General features: G+C 40.5%; 2 protein-coding genes across 2 annotated transcripts; both read left to right on the plus strand.

Annotated features, from left to right (window-relative positions):
- Positions 1–1,911: 1,911 nt before the first annotated feature.
- On the plus strand, positions 1,912–6,264 carry LOC306737401 (pannexin-1-like; the record flags this gene model as incomplete). Its single annotated transcript, XM_079219133.1, has 5 exons — positions 1,912–2,092; positions 3,601–3,722; positions 5,179–5,378; positions 5,512–6,013; positions 6,115–6,264. 5 exons carry the CDS (start codon positions 1,912–1,914, stop codon positions 6,262–6,264), a joined length of 1,155 nt encoding a protein of 384 aa, XP_079075259.1.
- A 2,000-nt stretch (positions 6,265–8,264) lies between these two features.
- Positions 8,265–11,763, plus strand: nde1 (nudE neurodevelopment protein 1; the record flags this gene model as incomplete). The annotated part of the gene is made up of 8 exons (XM_079220367.1): positions 8,265–8,350; positions 8,483–8,636; positions 9,063–9,211; positions 9,387–9,523; positions 10,058–10,234; positions 10,334–10,419; positions 10,517–10,671; positions 10,899–11,763. 8 exons carry the CDS (start codon positions 8,265–8,267, stop codon positions 10,990–10,992), a joined length of 1,038 nt encoding a protein of 345 aa, XP_079076493.1. The 3' UTR covers positions 10,993–11,763.
- Positions 11,764–12,644: the final 881 nt, after the last annotated feature.

Here is a 12,644-nt window from a genome sequence, read left to right on the forward strand (position 1 = left end):
CACGACAGTGGGCGAGGTTGGACCATTTAACTTGGCTGGAGGCAATCAACGCAACAGTGCCGTTTCACACGAAAGAAAATCAAGTTAAGCAACCGACGTCAACGTTAAATTAGCTCCAAGCTAGCTCAAGTTCCCGTTGTTCCCAGTGTCTCAGCCGCTCTTTACGGCGGAAGTAGCGTTAAGTTATGAGCTAACTTAGGTTAGTTAACGAGTAAGACTGCCAGCTAGCGGGAATGAGCTGGCGTTAATGTACGTTACCGTTAATCGTCTGTCTGGAGCTGGCGTTAGAGTTACAACAGACACCATTTGTTAGCTTGTTTAATAGACACCTAACTAGCTGCAATCCCCACATGCTACCGTTCATTTCCTTTACGGTAGACATTAATATGATTTTCTTATGGCGAGAAATGTCCTAAAAAGCGTGTTACTTCGATACCTGGGAAGGTCTGGTCTTTCACATCCTCCTCCAAAGACTGTTGTTCTTCCTATCGAGCGTTCAAGAAACCCCGCACCTTTTTGTAACCTAACTTTGCCAGAAAGCACGCACAGCTGTCGCAAATGTTATTGTTATGACTGGCACGCGGCTGATATATATTTGCAATAATATAGCGTCATATATTCTTTCAAATCTAGCCCTATTTCCAATTAAATTAAATTAAATTAATCCAAATCTAGAAATACTATTTTTCGGTGAATACATTTGATAAATTGAATTAACATTTGAAATTGGTCTACAACATGTAATAGAAAATCATGCATTTTATCACTGATACAGCTATGATCCTATATGATGACATATGTCCCTTGGACATTATTTTAGACCTTTCCTGTTATTGCATGTATTGAATCAGATTTTACATTTGACATGTATTCCGTTTGCATGTCATTTGTTTGAATCAACAAACAAATGCAAAAAAAAGTAAATACCTCGTGGTTGTAAAAGGTATACCAGCCCCTTAAGGTTATACATTTTCTCTATTTCTTTGGATTGAATAATTGCCTTCCAGAGAAAGTACATTTACTGAAGTAAATACCGTTTTGAGTATTTCCATTTACTAATTCATTTCATTTTTTTCTTAATTTTTTTCTTACTGATCAACATTTATTTTCATTATTAGTATATTTTACAAAACACATGCACATAGTTTGACCATCTTAACATAGTATGGGTGTAGATTAAACCAACCATCAATATAATATTCCAGTAATATAATGTATTTATGTGTTTATAAAACTATTTTTGAGGGTTAGAAGTGTGAATGAAATGTATATATATATATATATATATATATATATATATATATATATATATATATATATATAATTGTAATTATTATGTTTCTTTATATTTAATTAATTATCTGATTTAATTGATGCGAATTTAGGTTATAATATATACGCATTATGCTTCTATCTATACCTTTTCAGTCTTTCAGTCTACATGCTACTATTCTGAATTGAGCCATTATGCATGATTAAAAGTTATCAATATGTAGATCATTTAATTAGTCATTTAATTATGGAGAAGTCACTCAAAATGAAAGGCTTTCATATTATTCTATGTCACTAAAGCAGCAGGGTCCCACCATGTATGCGATCTATAATGCATGATGTTGCCTGACAGGGTCACTTTACGGCACAGTAGCGCCCTCTAGCGGGTGGCAGCCAGCCAGTCCCCGTGTTGCCTATATGTCTGGGCCACAGTAACGGGACAGCAGGTTCAACCATCAGTTGGGAGTGGAGATGGGTAAACAATAACGGCTCCGTGTTTTATACATTACCTATCTTTCTACTCTGCAGTTTTTTTATTTGTATTAATTGAAACCTCAGACTCAGTTCGCTTTGGGCTAATTGAAATAGACTCGACTCTTCCGTCAATTAGACAACACCGGCTTTTTGTTCCCATCCGTCATGGCGATTGCCCACCTCGCCACCGAGTACGTCTTTTCCGATTTTTTGTTAAAAGACCCCACCGAGGCCAAGTACAAAGGGGTGCGTCTGGAGCTGGCGGTGGACAAAATAGTCACGTTTCTGACGGTGGGTCTGCCTTTGTTCCTCATCTCCCTCGCTTTTGCGCAAGAGGTGTCAGTTGGTGAGTTATTGAATTTGTGAGCATCCTGTCAGGAGCAACCTTCATCATCATCTGAATTTATAATCCTGTCAATTTTTCCTCACATAGAATAATGCACATCAAGCCTGCATGAACTTCTTTGTCCCTCTCCCGCTGCTCACTGCTGTAGCACGTTTATTCCAATGAACCAAACTTAAAGGCAGTGGCGGATTAAGCAATGTGTTCTGCATGACTGGAGAAGAGTTATATTCAGTAAACGGCCAGAAAAAGAGAGGTGTGAATGTTGGAGAAGGTGTGGTTTAAGTCCCCACCCTTCTGCTTATCACACGCCCAGACAGAGAGGCAGTCACACTGCCGCTGCTGCTGTTGCTGCTGCTGCTGCTGCTGCTGCTGATGATGATGATGATGGTGGTGGGAACTTTGGGCATGACAGTTTATAAACTAGTGCTTTATGGAGAAAGGAACTGGAAAATAGCTAACACAAATTAACAGCAGGTGATCTGCATTCCTCTTTAGTGTAAACCCAAAAATATATACAGCTTCATCAGCAGTTTAACAAATCTATGTAATCCTCTGAGGTCATAATACCATCTGTTGTTATCATTATCGGCAAGTACTGCCAGTGCGGCCCCAAAAAGACAAAATGGATCCATTACACCACAAGACTTGAGAGACCTTTTATTGTGCAACAATGGCGGAAAGACACGATTACTATGGTCAGCTTTTGTTTTCACATTATGCTAAAAAGCTGCATGCACATTATTGCCAAAATCCCACTTTGGTTTTACTTATTGAATATATCACAAAGGAGATGTGGAGAGAAACTATGGCTTTTCAACACAAGACATTAGATGGAGATGTAGGTCTTTTTTTACTGCAGACATTCTGACTGTCATAAGCACAGGTGTTACTAATAGCATTAACAATGGCTCTGTACTATTCAGGTGTCGCAGTAAGCCGTGACAGTGATAGGATTCAGTCTACTGTAATATAAAAATGTATTATCCACCCTAATTATACCGGTAAGAGTAGACTTAATATTATAAATACCACTGAGTACAACACAATGGGCCTTTTTTCACAGCAGATATTTTACTCATGTTAAATTAATAAGTGGCTGAAAACATGTTGTCCTATGATGTGAATGCCCAGTGCTTCATTCTCCTACCACATACAAGACTGAATGTCATAGATGGACACACACATATAATTCTGTAGTGAGAATGTGCTCATGTTGGTTTAAACTTTAAAGCATCATTCTGTAATATTAATATTAATATGACAGCCCTCGTGGTGCCAAAATATTACTTTCTGCTGGCTATCTGGGTCATTTGTGACTTGCTCATGCCTGATTGGACTCCCCTCTCACCATACAGGGGACGGCATAATTATTGACACAAAGTATGCTGAAAACAAACAAATTAGGCCATGAGTGTAGAAGAGGGAGGGCTGACAATTGTTGTAGTGTTTGTTTCTCTTTTCAGAAGTATCCAAATGAATCGGATTAACTCTACCCTTTCCTCCCCAAGGTACCCAGATCAGCTGCTTTGCTCCAACTAACTTCTCTTGGAGACAGGCCGCATATGTGGACTCGTTTTGTTGGGCAGCTGTACAGCAACAAGGTGACAGCTCACCACTATGGCTGCACAAGGTACAGACATGTTTTTTTCTTTAATTATCAGCTATGGATGCTCATTGACCATTGAGAGACAGGCTTGAAACTGACTACCCAATGCTCATGCAGTTCAAAACAGAGAAATGCCTTCTTTCTAATGTTACAGTTATACTAATGTAGGGACAATTAGCTAAATTGAGGGAATTATAGCGTTAAATTAGAATTATTTGGCCACCGATTTAATCTCAGAATCAACCTGATAACATAATAAACCATTTATTTTGGTGATCAATCAAGATTATCTTAATGCACAAATTAGCTATTGGAAATGAATGACCTGAACTTAAATAGATCAAAGAAAAACATATTTACAAGAGAGTTGATAAAGAGGCTAATTGTAAATTTAAATTCACCTGGTCAGCAGAGAAGAAGCATATTACAAGCGTGTCTGTGGCTGGCAGCTACCGTCGTTACGGTGACGTCAGGAGTGAATGATGGTGCAGCGACGGGGATAAAGATTAGTGGAAGTTGAGGTGACGCAGAGACAGACTGATAAATAATAAAATCTGCAAATGGACTTTATAGGCAGAATTTGGTCAAACAGATCTGGGAAACTACCGATCACCCGACATGCTTACCCAAAGGGGGCGGTGTCAATGTTCAACCCACATCTGGGCACTCTGTCCCACAGACGTTAGAGGCCATAAGAATGTGTATCTGAATTTTAAGACAACTTCTTAAATGGCCATACATAGTTACTAAATAACTGACTAAATATCTGGCATTCTGAGGCACAGGAGTTTACAACGAGAACAAACAAGACATTTGTATCTTTAATGGTTGGTTAGATATTAATACCTGATGTTAACATGCCTGCTTGGGGGAATTTGTAAAAAAAAAAAAAAAAGTAAAAAGTATTCAGTCATGTATTACAGCATTTTAGAAGCCTGTGTTTCTTTGTTTGAAACAAAGGGGAGAGCAGTCACTTTAAAAGGAGAATGGGTTGATTGTCCGTACGAGCAGCATTATGAGGACTTTACAGTTATGTGTCCAGACACACATTTCAGCTTGAAATGTATGTCGAGCTAACCTGTTGTTAGACACTATCATCCTTTTAATCCCATTTTGAATAATGTTAATTTTTTCTGTCGGGTGAAAGAAAGTCCCAGTCATGAGGGAGCCTGGGTAATGCCAACCATGTCAACAGGGCCATTAGCAGTTCCTGGTTAATCCTGTCTCATCCAGGAGGACTTTCATGTTCTTTACTATAAATACCAGTCTTGGTCTGTTATCTAGTCAGACTGGCCCCTAATGGTCTCACCACGAATTTACAGCTGTAATAAAAGGGATCACAGTCTGCTTTGGAGGGCACTGGAAGACATCACCTTTAAGCTGTGTCTGTATTCTGCTCCTAAATATCCAGAAATATTTTTTTGTCTTATTTTTCTCATGCATCTTTCTTCTGTTGTCTCTCTTTCTGTGATTCCCTCAGTTTTTCCCGTACATCCTGCTCTTACTGGCCATCCTCATGTATATCCCGGCCCTGTTCTGGCGTTTCTCTGCAGCTCCGCACCTCTCCTCTGACCTGAACTTCATCATGGAGGAGCTGGACCGCTTTTACAATCGTGCCATCAAAATGGCCAAGAATCTAGCATCCTTAGAAAGCAAAGGTTCACCTGAGGACACCCAGAGGTAAACACATTTGTATTGCTCACTACGATGTCCTCTTTAGCAGGAGATGCAAGGATCTTGTTCAGGTAAATACTATGGTGTTTGCGTTTCTAAACACTTGTGTCTTCATGCAAAATGTCTTTCTCTGCTGCAGTGCTTTGGACCTGACCGAGGGTTGCTTTAAATACCCTTTAGTGGAGCAATATCTGAAGACCAAGCGCTTCTCTTACTGCCTCATGGTCAAGTACCTATCATGTCGGGGACTGACTCTGCTGATACTCCTGCTAGCCTGCATTTACCTCGGCTACTACATCCAACTTGTCTCGCTCACTGACGAGTTTTCCTGCGACCTGCGTACAGGGGTGTTGAAGAACGACAGCATGGTGCCGTCTGCTGTGCAGTGTAAGCTCGTGGCAGTGGGTGTTTTCAGGCTGCTCAGTTTCATCAACTTGGGGGTGTATGTGCTTCTTGTTCCGCTGGTGGTGTACGCTGCTCTTGGACCAGCTCGCCAGAGCTCCAGCTTTCTCCGGCCCTATGAGTTGCTGCCAGGCTTTGGATCTTTGGGCGTGGTCACGCCCTTCTACAACGACCTCAGTATCTACCTGTTATTCCTGCAGGAGAATCTGAGCGAACTAAAATCATATAAGTGTCTGCAGGTGGGTCCAAGCACAGATACTGTAGGTCCAATGTTAGAATTTGTCATCTGCATTTTCTTTTGCTTTTTCTGTGAAAAATAAATAATGTGTCTTTTTTACAGGTGCTTGAGTTGTTGCAAGAAGCTGGTGAAGAGGGGTTTGACACAATGTGTCTGCTGCAAACTCTGGGTCAGGTGAAGACTGATGTGATAGACAGTAAGAAGACATGCTTACGCAAGAACAACAAAGAAACTAATACATCCGAGGAATGATTCCTCTGAGGTAAGACAGACGATTTATTCTTCTAATGGAAGCTGTTTAACTTCATTGAAATTAACTGATTATGTGATGGATTTAACCTTGAACATGTTTTATTTTCCTTGTTACCCATTGATTCAACAGAAAAATAATAAGATCTGCTATGGTGAAAAAGAAGATCAGTGAGACAAACCTGTGCACTTACATGTATCTGAATTGATGGTGATGTATTGCCTTACAGCAGTGTAATCCATATCCAAAACAGAGGCTTCTGTATTTTGGCCAACAGACATTGTACTTGTACTCAGATATCTTATTTTTAGTAAATGAGAATATAACAAGTCTCAAGTCTGAGGCGACATGCTGCGAATTCCTATCTTTTTCTACATGCTACCTTTCTCTGATATCAGATAGCATTGTCAACTTGTTACACTTGTTTAACTTGTTTCAAAAGTCTGGACCCAGGCAAACTTTTCTCAGGATCTCAAAAATCTTCCAATCATAATTTATAATAAAATCTATGTTCCTTGGCCTGCAATCTGTACATTCAATTTCCATTTGCAAGAGTCCACTTCCTGCCCTTTATTTTAGAATAACACAGGTTTTAACATGTATTTCCAGTGGTAGGATAATAATAAGATGTCTTGATTGATGGCATACTACAAACATGAATTGTTTGACAATATAAGAATCACTAGAGCCTGGACTGTGAAACATGTGATTATGTATGCATAAACGTGTTGTTAACAACAGGTGGTATACTGTATGTGCATGTTGAAAGTAAAACAAGACCTTGGTATTACAGACAGATGGACTGATAGCAGCTTTGCATTTCATATGAAAGATGAATTAATATTCTTTGGGGGAGTAACATGTCATTAACAGATGGTGTCAGATGTAAAACGTTCAGGCTTTAAGGGGCTTTCTACAATTAAGTTATGTTGTTCTCCATTATGTCGTCATTGCCCAGTACAGACAAGTTAAATGTGAATGAATTCCGTCTCTCTCTCCTTGTAAAATACATTGTTTTCCAGAATACTTGTGACCAGCAAAGTAGAAACATCTGTTCATTACAATATAATGCAAATCATTTCGCTGCAATAAATATGATACTTAAAAAGTAATCGTGAATTGATCTTGGTCTATGGGGCATTGAGGCTTTTCTTTGTGGTAGTTTTGCATTGGCATTATAAAGTATTCCTATGTGGAAACTAGGTGGGAAAAATATTGGAAACACCATACAACTGCCAATAGTCAAATATAGACAGACATCACTTCTTTGTTGTTCTTTGTTGTGTCGGACAACTTTGCCTTCACAGCTCAGTGTATTGTGTCGTGTCTGAAGCTCCGCCTTCCGCAGCTTCAAGTGCGTTCAGTGACATGATTGGATAAAACGTTGAAAACGTCATCTTTATTGTCCAATAGGCTTCGAGAAGGGAAGCTTCGTTTGTATTTGGTTGGTGAATCGAGCACCGTCTTAACGTAATGAGAGATTAGTTTGTACAATCGCAATACGTCTGTTGAACAAGTCTGGAACATTTAGTCTCAACTCGTATAATATTCCCGGAGCTACAGCATGTTTTAATCGTTCCCTTATATGCAGGTGAGTCTGATTGATGTTTGTGTTTTTACTGTGTTGTTCCCTTATGTTAGCTAGAAGTCGCTTAGCTGACTTAGCTATGTTAGCCTAGTTGAAAAGCTTAGCCTTATGGCCAACACCGCTGTTGACTGTTAAAAGTTGCTAACGCGTTCCGTTCATATCTTTACTTCTTCGTACTTGATATACATACATGCTACAACATGCTTCTGTGGTTTTAGTATATCAAAACACGCATCGCTGTAGACTAACGCAAGCTAACCATGTTAGCATTCGCTAGCCGCAACAGTTATCTTGCTTGGATGTTTAAGATGTTTGTGCTCTTATGGCAGTTGTAGACCGTATCAAAAGCTGTCACGTTGCTGTGGTTTACAGTTAGGTCTCCGATCCACATCATCCTGACACAAAGCTGCAGACATGGTGGAGCCAACGTCACACAAGTTTGCATCACTAGCAGAGGAGATGGGCTTCTGGAAGGAGCAGGCAGAGGCACACCAGCAAAGGTAACAATACTAGACGTTAAAACTCTACACCTTGGATGTTTTTAACAGGCATCTGAAATAACAAGCATGCATGTTATACACCGGAGTGAGTGAGTGAGTGATTGGTGGTAGTAAACATTGTTTTGTCATCAGGGCTGATGAGGCTCAGGAGGAGCTGCAGGAGTTTCAGCAGATGAGCCGAGAGTATGAAGCAGAACTGGAAACTGAGCTGAAGCAGTATGAGGGTCGAAACAAAGATCTGCTTTTTGACAACAACCGCCTACGCATGGAACTGGAAAGCATAAAGGTAGAGCACCTTGATTGTAAATAGGCCCTGGACCCTACAGAGCTTGACAAGCTCTGGTGCCCCAGTTACTGATGAGTGATGAAGACAGACAGCCTTTAGCTGACCCAAATTCAGTTTATTGTTGCTTCTGCCACTTGGGAAAAACTGCCTCGCTGTTATGCAGCTGACTGCTATTTTTGTTCAGTGATTCATGGGGAAGAAATCATTAATGAGAGACGCGAATGCAGGATTTCCTAAAAACACCCTGGTTGTCGGGGATAAGGAGGAGAAAGAACGTTCAAAGGGAATTTTGACCTCGGTTAATGTTGGAAAAATACACAGATCCTCTTATTCAAACATTCCTGCAATTGCATTGATTCATTTGCCATGACACTGTGAAGCAGGCATTGGCATGTGAATTCATTGAGTGCTGTGTGCTGTTTGCAGGAGAAATTCGAAGCTCAGCATTCTGACGCTTTTAGGCATATCTCAACCCTGGAGGAAGATCTGGCACAAACCACAGCAGTGAAAGATCACCTGCAGAAATACATCAGAGAGCTAGAGCAGTCCAATGATGACCTGGAGAGGACCAAAAGGTCAGTGTCTTAAGAGGTCTTGTGTCATTGTCTCACCAATGGGCTTCATCATCAAATGACACTACTGACCTTGTCTTTAATGCACATACACACATACAGTTAGACTGTAGCACACATAGCCAATATGTACAATAGCTCCAGTGTTAACTATAATGGCCCATCCTCTTGTTCCCAGGGCTACCATCATGTCTCTGGAGGACTTTGAGCAGCGAATGAACCATGTCATTGAGAGGAATGCCTTTCTTGAAAGCGAGTTGGATGAGAAAGAAAACCTGCTTGAGTCTGTTCAGAGGTTGAAGGATGAAGCCAGAGGTACACACACACACTGCAGCTTCTCAAGTTTGCCAGAACTGCTGATCTCTGCAAACTGACACATATGCTTAACTCAGTGAAATTTGATAGCCAATGTATTTTGAGCATTTGAGGAGAATCATGAGGGTAAAATGTTTTTTTTTTATTATTAGAAATGTAGACCGTCAGTGTGGGCTCAAGATTTTCTCTTGCTTGTGAAAGTGCAGATGTGCAGAGCACATGTTGATCAGCTGGTTGTTCATTTTGTGGTATGCTCAAGTGTATCTTTAACAGTAGAGTTGATGTTTGTCTATGCTAGGTTTTAAGCTTGGCTTGGTATAAGACACTTGTGTTATTGTTTTGAATTGCTGTTTCTAGTTGATAAAAGTATGCACATTATTACCAGACTTCATAGATTATCTATTTGGCCTGAAATTACATTTTTGTACTTGGAACGTAATGGAAACTGATGTTTTTCTTCAAACATGTGGTACTGGTATCTTTGTCTTTTTCAAAAAGCTGACTCTGTTTACCTGTCTATTCTGTTTGTGTCAGACCTTCGCCAGGAGCTGGCTGTACGTCATAAGGATAGACGTCCGTCCAGCAGCTTGGGCAAAGACACGGATAGAGCAGATCTGCCATGCCCCTCAGCTGGTAACCCATCCACCACCGTCACACCCTCCAAACCTATCAGCTCATTTGCCACGCCCCCTCCTTCCAGTATCCGACGAGGTGAATAGAAAAACGTTGACTACAGTAATAACCACAGTAAAAACTGACTATACCAACTTAATATTAACATATTATGTCACCTACTTGTATCTGTTTTAGGTGACGGTCTAACAGGGACTCCCCTCACAACGTCTGCTAGAATATCTGCACTCAACATTGTAGGGGAGCTGCTGAGAAAAGTTGGGGTAAGCGATTTAAAGATGAATGGTTCAATCAATGGTTTTCTGTTCTTGTTTTTCCCCATGTATGAGCTGACTGATTATTTATTGATATCCCTGCCAGAATCTGGAGTCAAAGTTGGCGTCCTGTCGAGACTTTGTGTACGACACGTCTGTCAGCAGACCAGCCCTTCCAGCTGGCCCTGGCAGTCCTTCTTGTTTAGACAGAGGCTCTGAGATCCAAGCTAGCAGCATGAGCCCCCCTCCTCAGTACGAAAGGTGAGGAAAATGACATCAGTGTAACTTCAATTATTACATTGAAGTCAGTTTTTCTCATTAAGGATCATCTTACTTCTACCTAAACATAGCTGCACCGTTGCTTAAACTTTCAGGGAGTTATTGTTTTATTTTGTCTGTAAAGCCAACAAATATTGTTAACAATAAGGGTGTTCTCATTTTTATCTGAGGTTTGCTCATGAGTGTATGTGCTACATCTTGTCTTGCAGTTTAGTGAAACGGTTAGAGTTTGGACCGGCTCCTCCGAGAGGCGTCTCCCAGGGTGCTCAGTCTCCTCAGGGTGGGGTCAAGATTCTTCTATGAGAGAAAAGAGACGAAAAACCGCCTTCCTCATTCAATAACCGGACACCAACTCCCTGTCGCCTCTCCATCCTTAATAAACTACAGCAATGGGGACTTTGAACTCAGCTGTCTTCCCTTGTCGCCACGTGCCCTGCTGAACTCTTTTAAACAAGAAAGCCTCTCTCCTTGCCCCACATAATCAGCGCATGGACTTCTGCTGCCTCAGGCTAGTATCACACCATATCTATCAAAGGATGCAGCAGGAAGGAACAGAGAACCTACTCACACTATCTTCTGCTGTATCATTGACACTGGTGGGAGCATTTGAAAAAAAAATTCTGCATCTACTGATTTTTGTTCTGTGGTGGATCAACGGGGCTGATGAAACATTACTCCTCCCAGGAAACACATTCAGGATGGGAGCTGTTCTTGTCCACTGACCATGCAATAGGATGCTGAATAGGGGCCACTGGACATGACCCTGATAAAGGGAACAAGAACCTTGAAGTATCATTTAAAAAAAGTTTAGATTGTACAAATATTGTTTGTCAAAACCAAAGCTTTAAAAAAAAAAGAAAGGAAAACGACTGATTAAAATTAAAAGTAATGAATGATTAATAAATAAATAATTTGATATAAAAACAAAATATGGTGAAACTTAGTTATTTTTGTTTTCATATTCTTTAAGCTAAGGGCTCGAATAATGTAGCACTGAGCAACATCAACATTAACTTACCTCTGTTGAAATACTTTCCCCACGCCGAGCCCCCAGTATTTGTTTTCTAGAATAGACTCAATATTTCCCCCTGCTACAAAAACTTTAGTCTCTGCCAGGATCTGGTGTCAGTATTTCAGCCATCGCTGCCTTCATCAGTGTCGTTACCTTTTCAGTTTGTAGGCCCTGCGTGGCAGTAAACTCATGCTGCATGCCAGGCGTCTTGGAATGAAATAACGTCACTTCCCTTCAGGCTAGTTTAATATCACATGGTTTTCAGTTTGACCCGGTTCTTTCGATCACCCCCTCTGACTGTTGCACAGACTTGTTTTAGCTGACCCATTATTATCCGGTAGTCGAAGCTGACGAACGTAAAGTATAGGAATAGGTTTTCGGTCTCGGAGATGAGACGTTCATTTGTCATGCTGCAGATTTATGATTTAGTGTTACTAATAACTTTTATAATGATTGAAGTTGATTGTAGAAGTTTAAATCGGCACATTGTTCACTACTGAATGTATAGTAATATTCCCCTTTTATAGGTGTGAGACCTCCTGTCTGCCATCAAGAGTTATATGGTGGGCGACTGTGGATACCAAGCAATAATAGATTTGAACTATTCATCCAGCAGCTTATTTATCAAATATTACAGTACATATTTGAAGACCACATTGCAGTGTAGCCTGTGTGTAAAGTTAACTTGTGGTTAATACATATGAGAACTGGATTTCCTGCTCCTCTTTGCTGTTTAACCTCCTCCTTGACTGACATTAGCGAGCTGTTACTGTAATCCACCACCACTGTGCACTGGGTGTTTGTATACAGCAGCACCTCTGGAACTGCTTCTGTATTTGGACTGTAAACTGTATGTGCCTGAGGTACTATACCCACTTTTATCCTGCTGGTTTGCAGTTTTTCTATTGAACTGAACAGATGAGAATGTTCTGATCTTTGAAGT

This window comes from Taurulus bubalis (assembly GCF_910589615.1).
Source record: "Taurulus bubalis genome assembly, chromosome: 6".
In the NCBI taxonomy this organism is placed as follows: domain Eukaryota; kingdom Metazoa; phylum Chordata; class Actinopteri; order Perciformes; family Cottidae; genus Taurulus; species Taurulus bubalis.